Source organism: Ctenopharyngodon idella, chromosome 12 (assembly GCF_019924925.1).
Source record: "Ctenopharyngodon idella isolate HZGC_01 chromosome 12, HZGC01, whole genome shotgun sequence".
Classification (NCBI taxonomy): Eukaryota; Metazoa; Chordata; class Actinopteri; order Cypriniformes; family Xenocyprididae; genus Ctenopharyngodon; species Ctenopharyngodon idella.
The window spans coordinates 20007743-20024520 of NC_067231.1; the positions used below are offsets into that span (position 1 = coordinate 20007743).

General features: G+C 38.3%; 1 protein-coding gene across 42 annotated transcripts in view; it reads left to right on the plus strand.

The window, feature by feature from the left end:
• The window catches only part of tcf7l2 (transcription factor 7 like 2), an 87515-nt gene extending 82114 nt beyond the window's left edge, over positions 1-5401 (plus strand). For 18 of the 42 annotated variants that reach the window (XM_051914430.1, XM_051914429.1, XM_051914437.1 and 15 more), the window contains one exon: positions 2953-5401. In XM_051914430.1, the coding sequence (XP_051770390.1) occupies positions 2953-3394 (442 nt within the window). In that variant the 3' untranslated portion in view covers positions 3395-5401. Of the gene's footprint in view, positions 1-157; positions 231-774; positions 837-2952 lie in introns of those variants that run through there. The other 24 variants (XM_051914460.1, XM_051914463.1, XM_051914464.1 and 21 more) reach the window with 7 other exon arrangements.
• Positions 5402-16778: the final 11377 nt, after the last annotated feature.

The window sequence follows — 16778 nt, forward strand, 5'->3', positions numbered from 1 at the left end:
GGGCTGGTCATGGTAAGTTTTTTGGGATGGCACGGTACCAATGTCCACAGCTGAATCATTTGCTCTAGCTCCATGCCTTTTTGTGTCCAATGACATGTGCTTTTTTTTTTTTTCTTTCTTTCTTTGTTGTGTTTTTATGTTCCTCTATGGATAACAGATGCAAATACCCCTAAGAAGTGTCGTGCCTTGTTCGGGCTTGACCAGCTGGGTTTATGGTGCAAACCCTGCAGGTATATTCCCAGCCTCACTATTGGGGAGAACGTCTAAATTACGATGATGATGATGATGATGATTTTAAGATGACAAAAAATCAGCTTTTCTTCTCTCAACACTTTTTTCCATGGATTATGTTTTCCTACTTCAATCTCAGAGGCCTTGTTTCAGTTTGTATGTTTACAAAGACTTCTTTCTTACTTGCTTCTGTCCTTTTCTGACTTTAGAAGAACTTCAGATGAACTGAAATCCTCGGGCAGAAAAAGATGAAACAAAAATAATTACAAAAGCATTGTGGTCCAAATTTCAAGTCAAGGAAAAACTTTTATTTCGAGTATTTTTATATTAGTATACTTCATTGTTGCTGGTTTTTCTGCCCAAGGAGCTAATCTACTGTTTTGTACTGTTCTGCCCGGTCACTTCTGTTAGAACTGTGTGATGTAGCCACTTGTTTTGTGGAGGGCAGGGTTGGGGTGATGCCATCTCATCCCCCCTCTCTCTTTTTTTTCCTCCCCTTCTTCTTCTTCCTTCTCCACTCCTCTCTTATAACCCTTTATTCAGTCCCAACCTCTTGTCTTTCTGTTCTAATACAAGCAGTCTTTGAATTGGGAATATGTTGATGGTAGGTATTTGTTTCTGCTAAGTAATACCCTTTTCTGTGTCATGCTTGTGCACTCTTTCCTTTTCATCCTTCCCTCATCGTGGGCATCAGACGTTGTGCTGTTGTGATACTCCACTCTCCGTTTTCTACTTGTCCTTCATAATCCTTTCTAGATTAGAAATCCACCTGATTCTCCAAAACCCACTCTCTCTAGGCCAGGTTTGGTGAGAATCTTACTGACCCCAAACATTTGAATTGGAGTGTATATAAAACAATGATAATACAATAAAATTGCTCTAATGCAATTTTTCCTGAGTTAAATGTTGGCAGATGAGCTGTTGTTGTTCATACTTTTCAGTTGAAACCACTCAATATTTTTCAATTCCAAAAACTATCCTGCTAGCCAGAAACTATTTTTATTGCAGTTGATATTGTATTTTTTGAGGGGTAGTGCCGCTCATCAGCACCGCTTGTTATTCAGAGGAACAGCCTGTGCATTTTTGGGCTGTGCTGAGAGAAACGCTGGTAATTGCGTCTTGATTTAGGGAGCTGGAAGGTTAAAAGACCCCACTCAGCTCTGTTTCCTGAAAGATGCATCTGGAGAAATTCCCTCAGAGACCTATAAATCAATATGGAACACAGGGAGATACTTAGAATCAATATGGCTCTTAAAAAATGGATATTAGCTTATTTGCCGCTGTTTGACAGGCAGTTAGCACATTGACAGACCTGAACCGTTCCTAAATTCACGACCGGCCTCCATGCGAAAGGCGTTTTGTAGCTGTACAGGCATGGTAGATTAGCAGATGGATCAAACAAACACATCTCTGTCTCTATTCACCCATCTTTGACCCTGGAGTGCCATGTCTCCTCTGTATTAAGTCTGTTCTGTGCAGATCCCTCCAGCTGCATGTCGTGCATGCCCACTGTACACCAAGTGGGTTTAAGTGGCCGTGACAAGATTTCCGCCCCAAAATCGTCCCCTTTTTGTCATTTTTCTTCATCATAGTGTGTATCTACCTCCCTTGACTGTCCCTCTCAGTGTCTTTTTCGCACTTTCGTCTGAAACCAACACGCATAAGAGCAGGCAGGGGTATGACTTGAGAAACAATCCTTACCTGGCTGTTATTTTCATGACGAAACCATAAAGAAGTTGGTTAATTGAACCCGGTTCTCCCGCATCTCTCTGGCTCCCCCTGTCTTTGATTTAATTCCCTTTTATTTTACTCTCTGTATTTGTTGCTCTTTCTTTTCTCTTTTGGAGTTAGCCTCGGCTGCATCACTGAGCTCGCCCTTTAGGCAGGATAAAGGGAGTTTTTGGGGAGGAAGGGGGGTTGGTCAGGTCAGGTAGGGCAAGGTACACTGAGGTTTTCCCGCTCTCTCCGTTTCTCTCGCTTTCTCTCACCCTATCACTTCTCGTCTCTCTCTCTCTCTCTCTCTACCCCTACCTCACGGCGCGCTGGCTTGGCGCTGGTGAGATGTGGCTGGCTGGAATGGCTGGCCGTAGGCGTAGCAGACGAGAGAGGGTCCTGACCCGAGCAGAAATGCAAACATGGCACCACGACCTCTGTGCAGAGCGCTCACACACATGTCTTAGGGGCAAGCTGAGAGTAGCGCTTCCTCTCTAACCTCTTACCCCACCATCTGAACTTCCCCTGAAGGAACGCAAGGAAAAAGACAGGAAAAAAGAAGGGAGAAAGAGGAGTGTAATAATTCAAGCTGATGTGTAAACCGGATGGATCCCCTCGCGGGTTGCGAAACCGGGGTGGAGTTCTTTTGTTTGGAGTTGCGTTGTGCCGCCGAAGGAAAACAAAGAGAGATGTAGGCCTCACCTCTTTCATCATCCTCCTTCCTCATTCTGTCTCTTCATCTTCCTCTCGTCCTCCCACTGTCCTGTCCTCTCTGCATGTAATCGTGTGACACCATGTGAGAGCGAGACGGCTAATCTCGTCCAGCTCTAGCGTCCATTTTCATGCAGAGTCTGAAAGTGGGTCCGTCAAAAGTTGCTAATGAGATCAGCATGGGTGTCCCGACTTTAAGATATGTGCATTTAAATGGACGTTACGGCTCTGTGTGATTCACTCTGGTGTTCGAACCAAGAGCTTCAACATGTCCCCCTTCTTTTTCTCTTTTTTTAGGAGAAAAAAGAAGTGCATTCGCTACATTCAAGGTGAAGGCAGCTGTGCCAGTCCTCCTTCTTCGGACGGAAGCTTACTAGAGTCCCCCCCATCCTCCCCTTCCATGGTCTCTCCCTCCCCGTCCTCGAAAGAGTCCAAACCACAGACTGAACAAATGCAACCTCTCTCACTGACTATGAAACCGCCCCCCCTGCTCTCGTCGTCCCAACACCAACACCTCTCCATGGCTCCGCCTCCACCCTTAGCTCTGTTGGACAACTCCGGGGCGGGCAAAACGTCCGGCTCGGCACACAACGGCTCTTTGGACCCCTCAGATGTGTCGTCGTCCCGACCCACAGGCTCCGCCTCCTCCAGGCCCACATCGGCGTGTCATTCCCACTCTCTGCTGCCCAGCTCCACCCCGACACAACCCCTTTCACTCGTAACTAAGTCGATAGACTAGCTTCGTTGTTTTTTTAAACCGGCTTTCTCTGTTGGTCTGTCCATCTGTCTTCTGTCTTTTTTCATTCTGTGTTCAGTTTTTTCTGTGCGATATGGCTTTGAAAATTTTGTTAATTCTTTATTAAAGTTCATTGGTCAATATTTGACCTGTCATTATCTAAAAAATGAAATTATTATGATTAAATATTGATAATTAAATACACTAAGTTGTAGAGTATAGCTTTGTGAATCTGCCAAATTTTTTATGATTTTTTTTTGGGGGGGGGGGGTTGTTTTTGTTTGTTTTTTGTTTTTCAGCTGTACAACAGAAAAACACATAATTGTTATGTAGTTTTACATAGACATGTTTAAAGACAGATATACAAAGTAGGCGAGGATTCGGTGAGCCCTTTTCTCAAAGAATTGGTTCTCCTTCATTATTTGTATTAAATACGAGCTTGTGAACCAATCATTTTACAGCTGTCCAAAACTCAGAGGGCACGAGGACTGTGGAGACACCTCTCCGCCTGAGGAACAACTTTAATTGTGATGTTACTTGTTCTTGTTTAAATGTACAGAAATTTGGGGGGTTACTGTGTTAATATGCATTGTTCCATTGCGTTGTCTGTTTTATCTTTCTTTTTTTGTCGTTGTTTACCAGGGGGAGGGAGGTTGACTCGGGTTGGGGTGGGTGGACTCGATTGGAGGGGTGTTTTTGGGTGGGGTGGGATGGGGGGTGGGGGGAGTTGGGATATTCAATACAAACTGTCACAATGCTAGGACCAGTAGTATTTATTGCTTTAGAGATTGCTTGTTGTATCTTGTATGTTGTCCCTTTTTGAAATCTTTTCGTTTTCTTAATACATTGTATAAATATTCTTTTTCTTAACGTAAGCAACTTATATATATATATAAATGATCCATTTTTACAAGGAGGTTTTGAAGTTTCAAATGTTTTATCGTTTTAACATGAATTTATTTTTATTTTATTTTAATTTTTTTATTTTGTTGAAAACCAGGATTCCACCTAAACTACAGTGTAGATTCTCAAAAAAAAACCTAAAAAAGCAAAAACGCAAAAAAAGGCAAAAAAAAAAAACAACAACAACGAACAGACGTATGCACAACTTAATTTCTAGAAACATATCTATAAGCCATTTTACAATAGGTGAAAAGGAAACTTGAAACGGGGACGGTGGGTTCCATGTCTTCAATAGTCGAATTTCGTCTCAAGCCCTTCTTTTCTATTGCACAGTCTCATCTCCGCCTGACTGTAGATTCGTGTACAGATTTTTTCCCGTGCCAAAATTTGTGATAATTTCCTCTCCACCTCTTATGACGCTGTAGGTTCTTTCGTTTGTCCAATGTTTGTTTTTTCTTTTCTTTTTCAACCATAATTTGCTGTGACGTTACATAGATTGCTATGTATGTAGTATAAATGTTGCTATAACAAATGTGTTTGGTAGCAGATTGTCAAATAATAAAATTTAAACTTAATAAAAGACGGACGTCATACTGTATAAACCCTCAAGGGCCAAATTATGTATATTAGGAGGTTCATAAAAAACTATTAAATACTACAAAAAAACACAAACTGCCACTTTTAAGTACACTACTACATATAGGTAGATAGAAAAAATAGGCATGTTGATGTTGCAAGAAGCTGTAAAAAAGCTACAAGAGAATCATTCATTCGGTGCCATTGTAGTTGACATGACGCAACTGTAACCCGTCGATTACTTCTCTGGTTTATTAAGATGCTAATGATGAATAGTTTGAATGTTTCCTTAACGGCTGTGATGTTCCTGTTCTCTTTTATGCTCTTATATTTTTATTTTGGTTTGTTTTTATTTCAATTTTTCAATTTTTTTCCTTCTTTTTTTTTTTTTTTTTTTTGTTTTCCGTTTTTTTCCATTATTTGAAATGGTTCCCAAAAACCATGTTTTTGTAATGAATAAATGTTAATGCTGTACAGTCTCTGTAGCATGCAGTTCTGTATTAATAAAAACGAGTTAGTATGTGAACTTGCCTTCTGTCGTCTTCTGCCTTTCATTTGGATAAATTTGGCTATAATGACCATAACCATAGTATTATATGTATTGTATTATATAGTATTATATATTATACCCCCCCAGTTCATCCCTGGCTCTGTAAGAAATTACATCGGTCACATTCTGGTTTCTCAAGAGGTGTTATCTAAATGAAGGTTGCATACTCTGACTCTGATAAGAATTACAGACAGCTGTAATGATGATTAATGCTAATGAAACTCCCAGATCAACCTAAAGTTAGAAGATCCCTGTTAGTCCAACATAACTCCCATCACACACCGCTGTCTGCAGCTGGTTTCATTCAGAGTGGAATTCAGCTGAAAGTCCCATGCCAGGATCTGATACTTTAACTAGGCAAAGTAAATCAGTCATTTGTTTGTGGCTTTAGAAGTAATCAGAACTAAACATTTTCTACTTTTACCTTCATTTTATTATCCATTTCAGTTATTCAGTTAAGGAATGTTCTTGCGCATTATTTTCTCTGATTTGGCGTATCAAAAATGACTCTGTTCAATTATTACACTAGTAGACAGAGATGCTGGATGTCATGTGTTTTAAAATAGAACAAACAGGTGTGAACTGTACAAAAGAACATCCAGACCTTGCCGCCTTAGACATTGCGATTTCTTGGATCCAGTGATATCCGTTAGAAGAAGAGTTGTGTATGTCTCGATAAGGATGATTTTGTCAACACATATGCTTTGAATCGCTATACAACAGAATAAACAGACATTTTATTTATTCTGGCACGTTCTGTTTACGTCACTATTGTGCCTCAAATCCAAACAGTGCCTGTTCAGTCTAGAAAAGCAATATGTTTAATTTTTTCCTTTCGAGGACATTCTGAATCGTCTCAGTCTGAATGGATGTAAACAAACTACATAAGACATTAGTCAATTCAGACCACTCTACAAAGCTTTGCCTCACAAGAATATCAACAATCCTTCAGCATTGTTCCCAAAGGTCAAGAGATCAATTGAACAGCCTCTATGTGATTATTCACCATGTTAAGGGAAATACAAATGCATGTAAAATATAGGGCAAAAGGATTTTTATTAAAAACAAGGTTTTTTATTTCCTTTAATCATTCATTTTATCTTAAATCTTTTTATCTAATTCTTAAAGCATAAAATACTATAGTATACAGGAAGGTCAAGGATGGAAGAGGAGACAATAATTTTTTTCTTCCTGTATTGTAACAAGGGTTCGGTTGGCCTTTTGAACCAAAGGGAAAATATGAGGTTACATTCAGTTCTTTGGGCACCTTTTCTTTTCTTTTCTTTTTTTTTAAAATATTATTCAAGAGGAAAAACCCTCAACACTCAGAATTATTCATGTTTTTGTATCCATATTTTATATGCAGTTGTATTTTGACGCAGCTTTTAGAAATATTTTTTGTTGTCTAGTGTCAGCTGCCTGTGAAATAATATTTGGTGTGAGACCACACGTATCTATTCATCTCAAAATCTGTATTATTGCAATAGGAATAACAATTTATTTATATGCACATGGGTTTTGAAATTCACGTTGTGGCTTGTGGACTTGCCATAGTGTATCATTATAAAACGATCAATTTAAATGATGTATTTTGCAATCTATAGCATGTTTATTTAAACAAAACCCCAAAGTGACATTTCAAAATGCTGGACTCTTGTTTATCAAAACGCTAATCCACACAGACACTTTATTTTGGCTGTGTTTAGTTTGCCAGCACAGTTCCTATCCACTTTCTTTTTAAGCACACTTCCTCTGAAAATAGTCATTCTGCCTGTTCAAGGCTGATAAATAAGGCTTTTATTGCTAAAGGATGCATTTCAATTTACCGAACTACCAAACCTAAAGTAATTGCAGTCTGCTCTGCTACACAACTCCACTGTATATCGTCGTGTTGAATTGCTGTGTGATGCCGTGTCTTTTAGGATTCCCTCTTAACCTTGGAAGGACCATCAATTCACCTTTTGAATCCAGCGAGTTTCCTTCCACTTCAGAGGCACTCTTTGAGTGTGTTGTATTTTCCCTAAATTAGACGCTGTATTCTTCTCCTTCATCCCTGTGAATGACAGCGATCTGTTGAAGATCTGTTCAAGAGGATGTCAAGCAAATTAGTTGTTTATTACTTATTCTTATTTAAAGAAACATTGCCTGAGAGACCAAAGAGGTCAAATAGGTTTTGGACCGATAAACATTAAGTCCTGGTTTCACAGACAGGGCTTTGATTAAGTCAGGATAAGGCCTTCGATTAGGATATTTAAGTAGCTTTTATAAACATGCCTTAGAAAAAAAATATTGCTGGTGTGCATCTTGAGACTAAACAATGGTAGTGACATATTTTAAGAGATGTCAGTCAAAGTTGCTTTCAGTTAAAACAGCTCAAACATGCATTTTAGTCTTGGAATATGCTTAAGTCTTGTCTGTGAAACCGGGGGTTAGTGTTGTTAATTTTCTCAGAAATCTTCATTTTAACTACTGTATGTGTGAATTTAAGTCAAATTTCAGTTATGACATCACAACAAACGATTAGAAAAAAATATCAAAGGCTACTTTCAGACTGTCCAAATTGAATTATTTATGTATTGGAATCTGATCTAAAATTATACACTGTGTATCGCAACTGTTCAGATCCGATTTGTGTGTCCATGCCGCTCTTTAGGCCCTGTTTACACTAGTGCGTTTTTGTTTTAAAACACATAAGTTTTGCTACGGTTACGCCTGTCGTTTACACTACACCGGTGTTTTCGAACCTCGAAAACTGAGACTTTCGAAAATGCTGCAGACCCCATTTAAGTTTGAAAACGCCGGGGTTGCGTTTCAGTTTAAAAGGACCAAAACTGAGACTTTTGAAAACAATGGCGTGGCTGCCCACATTCGCTCTGCATATCCTTGACGACCGTGTAAACAATAACACGGAGACTGAACTGCAATCTTTGCTGGCTTTGTTGTCATTTTTAGCAGCCATTGTGCAGTTAAACTTTTTTAATACTGCAGCCACCTACATGCGCAAGAGGCAACTGTTTACACTTTACAACATGACAATATGCAGCCGTCCCACTGGACTACTGTGTTTTTTGAGGCAGCAGCAGAAAAATTAGGAGGCTGGTGAGCGGCTTTATTCAGTGTAGTCATCTCCGCCGGTCTCAAAACATGTCTCCATTATATTGCCATGTTCTGTTAGTCTGGTAGTTTGCAACAACACAAACTTGTTTCTGCAGCGACTTTCAGCATTTTTCCTATACCGTCTGACATTTTATGTGGCGTGAAAAAGTTGCATAAACCAGGCGCAATCCGATCAGAGCAGTCAGACTAAAACAGATTTCCAGAAATGCTTCTTGAATAGGATTTCAAACCACATAAGAATGTAGCTCAAAAAACGGATTTGTAAAAATCGTGTGAATTTCATGTGATTTTTTTTTTTTTGTTTACACTTGCTAAATCTGATCGGATTTCAATCGGATATACATAAAAATCGGATTTGGACTGACAGTCTGAACGTAGCCTTAAGCCCGGGACACCAAGTCGACGATCGGCCGTCGGGCAACATCGGATCGTTTTTAAGCGTCGGCTGACTACGTTTTCCCAGTGTGTTCTGCACGGTTGGCTCTAGTCATACGCCGTCAAGTTTTTTGGGCCGATTCAGCATGTAGAATCATCGTCGGGCTTTCGGGCGAGAGAGAGAACTCTGATTGTTCACTGTTTAGTGAACGAGTCGAAGCGCGAGAATAATAGCAAAACAGTAACAGGGCTCTCAAGTCTCACGCATTCACCGTGAGACACACACATTTCAACCATTTCACACGCTCACACGCCACACCTTGTATTTCTCACGCTGAGAAGTAAGGGATAACTTGTCCCTCTATATACAATTAATGGAGGAGGCTATTATACATTGCGCGTTGAACTATTATAAGCACCAAGTTCCCGTACGAACGGAACGGACCAATTATCTGCGCAACATGACCGAAGCCCAGTTTATTTAATTGTGCATGCGTGGCGCGCGAATGGCTGTATACTCTGCACGCGTTCACCAGTGCGCTCCAAAAGTGTTTTGTGCGAGTCGTTCCTATCGCGACGCTGAGAAAACATCATCCTGCACCAACATAAAATAGAAAGACCTCCTTTACTAGAATTTACCTATTGTATTTATTGTGGTAAATTGACTAACTTGTAGAATTTATAATAGATTATCTGTTAAGGGAATAGATTTTTCACCAAATATTTATTTTACAACTGTGGCATACTGTGCTATAGTTACTATGTGTATAGGCTGCTTTTACCTGTAATTATATCCTTATTGTAACAAATTCTATAAGTATATTACAAGACAATTACAAGAACTATAGTTTTTCAAAAGGCCAAGTACAAGTTAGAATTAAGACAAGAGCACAATTGATTTCCCTATGTGTAAAATGTGTTCTGCTAATAATTACAGATATTAGGAAAAACCTAGCAGATGACAGGAAATTAACATTTTCAATATAAGAACCGTTTAAGTAATGTTCTTTAAGTAAAATTCTGTCAAAATGCTTAAGATTTTAGATGCTTAAATATAAAATACATGCAGCTATGTTAACCAACTTTGTATGTGGATGTAACCACAAAAAGACCATTTTGCAAAAATAAATAAGCGCACAAATAAATCTCATGAGGGAGCATGCCCTGTGACCCCGCTAAACCCCCCAATGTTCAAACCAAAACTACACCCAACCCCTTCATTTTTTTTTTTAGCATTTTGATTTTACAATTCCTAGACGAAATCACTTGCCTGTGATCAAAAATAATGAGAGCTGATGTTGGGGAATATAGTCAAATTCATGCTAAATTATTATTGATGCAGTCAAAAACTCTCCCAACTGCTTTAGCTTAGTTTGGCTATCTGAAACTAAGGAAAGTACTAGAGATGTATTTCATTATTTTATTTCAAATTCTACTGTATTAATACTCTTTTCAGCAATGTTAAGACTACATCTCTTAAAGCAGAGCTCTCTGGCTATCATTTCAGTAATATTTAATTTACTGGTAATGCATACGTTAATCATTGCATTTGTCTGTTTCAAAGATGTCAGAGAAAAAGCAAAAGAGTATTATTTCATTCTGGGCACCAAAGGGTCAGCCCCCTAAAAAGGTTGCTAGATCAGAGGAGGAGACAGTGGAAGAGGTGGAGGCAGAGACGGTGGAGAAGATAGTAAGATTGACAGTTGGAGAGAAAGTAGAAGAGACCATAGAGGAGACAGTGGACAAGACAGGGAAGAAGAAGAAAGCATTAAGTGGAGCAGCCACCAGGTGTACTTTAAAAAGTGAGTGGTCAACCAAATGGCCATTCATTACAATAGGCACCTGCAGCTCCTACAACTGGTGCTCTGTTTGCAGACAGGAGAACTCAGGTGTGAACAGGCATATAAAACATAAAGGTCATCAGGCCAAAGAACAGGCACTTCAGTCAACAAGCAGCATAATTTCTATTTGTGCTGGTCAATTATGAACAACACTGTAGGTAAAATTAAACTGCTAGCAAAAACTTGAGAGAATTTGGTGGGGCAGAGGGGCCGCTGCTGCAAATATTTGAGTGGCTCCTCCCCTAACAGATATAATCTCACTCCAAACTTTTAATAAAACTTGAGAGCTCTGCAGTAAGCAAATAAGTCAAGGTGGTACAGACAGAAGGCTGTTTACAGCATGTACCTGAGTATTCCTGGTCGAATGCTTAATATTAACGTGAGCCGAGTGGAATACAGAAAGTGATCAACATGATGAATGATATTCAAAACGGTACGTTAAGCACGCGCTGCTTTGTTTTCGGTGTGTGTATCTGCAGCCAGCAGTGGTCTCCCTTTCTGATTTACGAATATAGATGAATATATATGAAAAAATAGACAGCGGTCTCCTTATACGCAGGCGATAATGTGCGTGCTGGCTAACAGTCGGCTGTTGTTTTCTCGGTGTGTTCACGTGCAGTTTTTTTTTTTTTTTGCAACAACACGGTTGGCTTTTATCAGTGCTAGTTCTTTGCCGTTGGTTTGGTGTGTCCCTACCATAGACTGTGGTCACTAACCTTAGTGTCATTTATTTATATTTATTTATTTATTTTATAATTTTTTTGTATAAGACACATGGTCAATGTGAACTGATGTTGTATGAAAATAAGTGGTTTCATTGATGGAAGAAAGTCATGCAGGTTTGGAACAATGTAAGGGTGAGTAGATAATGACTGATTTATTTATTTATTTATTTTTATTTGGCCAGTTGATACATTAAGTGTGTTGTAGGGTGATATCACTTAGTCACATGACCTTTACATACCCTTTGCAAATGTAGCCTGTGATGAACATGCCAAGCACATTTACTATAGGAAAAAAACCTCTTCCTCCATGCTTCATCAATTCTGATGGTTGGTTGTCAGTGCACACAAATACCATACAATAGTAGAGAAAAGACAGCAGTGTATATGTTGTGGCATGAGAAATAGGAATGATGTTATGGAGTGGTCCGCTGCTCTCCTCTGTGGCAGGTATGACATGGACGTGTTGGTTAATAAATCATGACCAGGTCAAGGGGGAAGTAGATCAAGCGCAGGAGAGAGGAAAAAAGGGGGAAATGAAAAAGAGGAAAAGGAGAGAAATAGGAAGAGGTGATCATAATGAGTGGCTTCCTACTGTCACTTCATCCGGTTGTCGCCTCAAGCTGTCAGTACTTCCTGGGAGACTCGATACTTTTTAAGCTCAGGGAAAGAAAAAAAAACTTGAGTGTATATGTGTGTTTGAGAGAGGAGACAGAGACAGGGCCGGAATCCCACAGAGGCACTGTGTACTTTGGTAATGAGATGAGTGTTGCTGGTGGCCCGAATCTGCTGGATGACAGGACAGCTTTGGGTGGAGGAACAGATGAGAAATGGACTGACAGCAGAATGGTAATTCTGAGCTGAGGGGCTTATGATGGCGCCTTCACTGCTGCCGTGATTATGTGTCACACTTTACAATCAAATGCAAAACATCACAACGAGGGAAATGCGCAGAGATATGAAGTGAGTATCAACTTTAGACTTCCATATTACACACCTCAGGCACTTATTACAACAAAAATCTGCATTTCATATTTATATGATTAGGTGTCTTGAGTTGTGTCTCACCCAAAAATGACATCATTTTGACATCATCATCTCAACTTATGTCGTTTTAAACCTGTATGACTTTTTTTTGTTCCATGAAACACAAAGGAAGATGCTTTGAAGAATGTTCACGCTGCTCTTTTCATGCAATGAAAGTGAATGGGGACCAGGGGCTGACAAGCCCCAAAAAGGACAAAAATTTACCACAGAAGTATTATAAGACTATATGACTGGTGCACTGAATTTCAAGTCTTCTGAAGCCATATAGCTTTGTGTAAGAAACAACTAGTCACTATTCATCATTTCCATTCACTGTATGGAAAGGAGCAGCTTGGATATTCTTCTAAAAATAGGGCTTGGCCATAAATATTATCACAATACTTTTTCTGTATCATTTGATATCGATATTTATCACAGTATTTACTTCATACTATTAATAAATGTAAACATAACATGTTTGTTAACAAGCAAACTCTATAGCTTCCTTTTAATTTAGGGCCCCGTGAAATCGTTTTTATTTTTTCCTTTCAAATTCTGTTTTCCATTTTATTTTTTTCTAAATTCTGTATATTACGATTTAATACAAATGTATCATCAAATATGGTGTCTAATGAAGTTAATTCACAAAACTTTAACAATCCATTTTTTAAAATGTTATCAAATGAAAATATTGAATTTAATTTACAACTAAACTTTTCATTTGATTTTTTTTTTTTTTTGTCAAATAAAGTGCTGCACAACAGAACATGTATACTGGATAAATTGAAACATGAATGAAAAAATATCTTGGTTGTATATGATATGGTACAATAGTAATCTATTTCTGTCCTAATTTATTAATTATCGATATTATAGATTTTTCCCCCCACAAATATGAATATTGATCACCCATATTTATCACCCAGCCTTAGCTATAAATATTTATTTTTATGTTCTGCAGTAGAAAGAAAGTCATTCAGGATTAGACCAAAAAAAAAAAGTTTTTTTTTTTTTTGTTGAACTGTCCCTTTAAGAGATATAATTCAGGTATATAATCATAGATCATAATCATAATGAAATGCGTGACACAATTTTCATTTTTGAGTTAACTATAAGGTTTATTTTACCATTCAGTACGTTTTGCTCCAAATACAACGCACTTTACGACCCCGTGGAACAGCATAACAAAACAGTATCATGTAGACACATTCAATCACTGAAACAAAAGTGCTAAAGTAAACCAGCGTGTGGTATAGAAGAAATAAAGAGATGCTTTGATAGTTAGAGGAAGGGGAGTCAGGCGTATAGGAGGTGGCATGTGTTGCTTGATACGCTGGGAGTTTTTGATAGGGCTGTGAGTGTGTGTGACTGCAGTGGCCCGGCTGCAGTCCTAATGATGGCAGTATGTTGTGAGCTAACTACCCTCACTGTGCTAAGAGCCCTCGGGCTAATGCCACATCTCTCCGTCAAGGCCTTCCTTCATCCTGATTTACTCAACCTTTCCGAAGACACACACACATATGGATATACACACACACACACACAGATGACAAATAATTCATATTATGTTGAGCTGAAAGTTTGCAATAGAGCCTCATTAGATGGGTATTGTAGAGGAGTGACATTCTTGGCTTCCGCTGCTTGGTCAGGGTTTTTAAAGCAGGCATTTTTTTTTTTTTTTTATAAATCAAATATATAAATAAATGGTAAACAGCAGTTTCTCTTTGCCTCTATAGGGAATAGCTGATTTGATTCCAAGGTTGTACGATGGTATCTGAAGCGCCTCATTGTGGAGCACTGATGTCATGCTGAGGTAAGTTCTACCAACCTGATTTGAGTGAATGGAGTCTAAACATGGATGAAGCCCAGTGTCCCAGCAGAAGATTGTTTGGGAGAAATTTTATGAATTAAGTGAAAAAAAAACCCCCACCATAGCAGTTTTCTTAACAGCAAAAAGAGATGATGCAATCTGTGTATAACATTACCCTCCACTGTGAAACAAAAGACATCATAAAGGCCCCGAAATCGAAGAACGAACTGGTGGGACATCATTTCGAACAAAATCAGGCTAAAACAAAGTTTGTTTAGAGAACATGAACACTCTGGAGAGATACTTTATAGTAGACATGGAAGCTGTAATTCTAATTGAAAGAGACACTTTTTTCATGTTTAATACTGTAAAGCTGCTTGCTTTAAAGCAATATAATGCATTAAGTGCTATATAAATAAACATGATTTGACCGGAGTGCCGAATTACAGAGCTTGTGCAAACATATCCACATCTCTATGATCAAATGCTTTCTTAACTGCTGTTTTCTCACCACTGTCATTTTTTGTGTGTTTATTTTGTTATTGAGAGGAACGTGCACAGCACATATTTACATATTCATCTATCGCCGCTCGGCGTCGGGATGTTCGCTAACAGTATTTGGGTCATTGACGAATAAGGTTTTTAAACGTGTAAAAAAACATAATGGCGATATAATTCATTTTTAAGTTGTATTAAGTGTTAACAATGAGATTGTGGTTTTTATAATCAATTAACACTGCTTTTGTCATTTTTTTACAAGATGGAGCAAATTTGTCACCATAAAAGTCATTCAGTTTAACCAAAATTTCAGTTTTACCGAATTACACTTTTGGTTATACCGAATGACGATTTTTTCAAACAATGCTAACAGGTTGATATCTAGCTAGCTAGTTAGCTTGCTAGGTAGCTAGCAAAAGGACAATCAAATATTTTATATTTAGTACAAGTTTTTAAAATATTACAACCATATTACAATCCATAATTTATAGCGGTTGTCCTGAATTACCTGATGTTTCAGGAAATGCGTATGAGCAAGTGAAACCATTAATTTTTCAAATAGTTAAGAGAGAGTTAATTACTTTGCTTCACAACCATATGGTCCTTTGCAGATGTCTGAATAATGTCACATCCTGTCACATGATATTGACCGCATGACTTGATCCAAAATGTTCCCTTTATATTGGTTACTCCGAATGACATCAATGAAATTCATTTTTCCGGACATTCTTTCTCATAACAAAGCAATGACTTCTACACATAATTTTAATACCATTTTGCACTATGTTGATATATGATGGTATAAAATCATGCCAGAATAAAAAATATATACATTTATTACATTTTAAGATATTTTAATCACAAATGAAGTGGCTGTATTAGCCTTTGGACGGTTAAACTGAATGACCTTTTGACACTTCAAAATCTTTAAAATACCTTTATATGTAGCAAAATATAATTAAAAGAGATCTAGTTGTACTAGCTTACATACTTTGGATGTCATATCTTTGTTTTTTATTATTATTAAGGCCTTTGGACAAAAAAAAAAAAAAAAGACCCATCACGTCACCCATTTACCTTATTTTTAACCTAAGGCACGGCCATTTAGATATTGAACATGTCTGGCTACTGATGTCACCTGCTTCCAGTTGTTTTTAGCTGTACAAAACAGCAAGTTATGCTGCTTGATATTGCAATCTGGTACTTTTTACCATATTATTTTAATGTATTGTCATAATTATAGACACTGCTTTGCAGCGCAGATAATTTGACCTTTAACTGCACTTTGTTATTCTTCTCGTTATTTCCCTATAGCGGCTATAGAATCGGAAGTCTTGCAACTTCACAGAAAATAGCTTACTTCTCTTGAAAAATAAGGTGGATACCACTGAAAAGGTATTTTGAAGTACTTTTTACCCCTAAGAGAAGAACAAAAAAGAACTTTGGCATGAGTATAGGATGTTAATAATGCACTAATTTCATTTTTAGCCCATTCACTGTATCTCAAAACCACTCAAAATGACTTGAAAAGATTTCTCGGACAGGTTGAAATGCTATTCGACAGTTCCAAGCGTGTCCCACGTGCATCATTTGCTGATAGGTATGTTTGGCGTAATGAAGATACTGTCACTTGAATCCTAAACGTACATATCGAGTTTGATCTCTCACTTAGTCCAGATTGATTTTCCTCTTAGCACCATGGTCCAGCGCCTTGCTTCAAAGTAAGAGGCGAAAATGAGGCTCTTTGATTTTATCTGCAAAATTAAAGAAGATTGAGGTGGGGGGTTACCGGTGCTGTGGGTCGAGTGAGAGTATGACTGTCTCCCTTTGATGCATTACTCATTTATCTGTGTGTCAACAAAGAGTGAAACGGAGGAATAGTGAGAGTTTGGAGAATGGCAATCATGCATTTCAAACCTTCTCAGCTTAGAGCAAGCCCACCAGGCATGTGGCTAGGTGATTTCTGTCC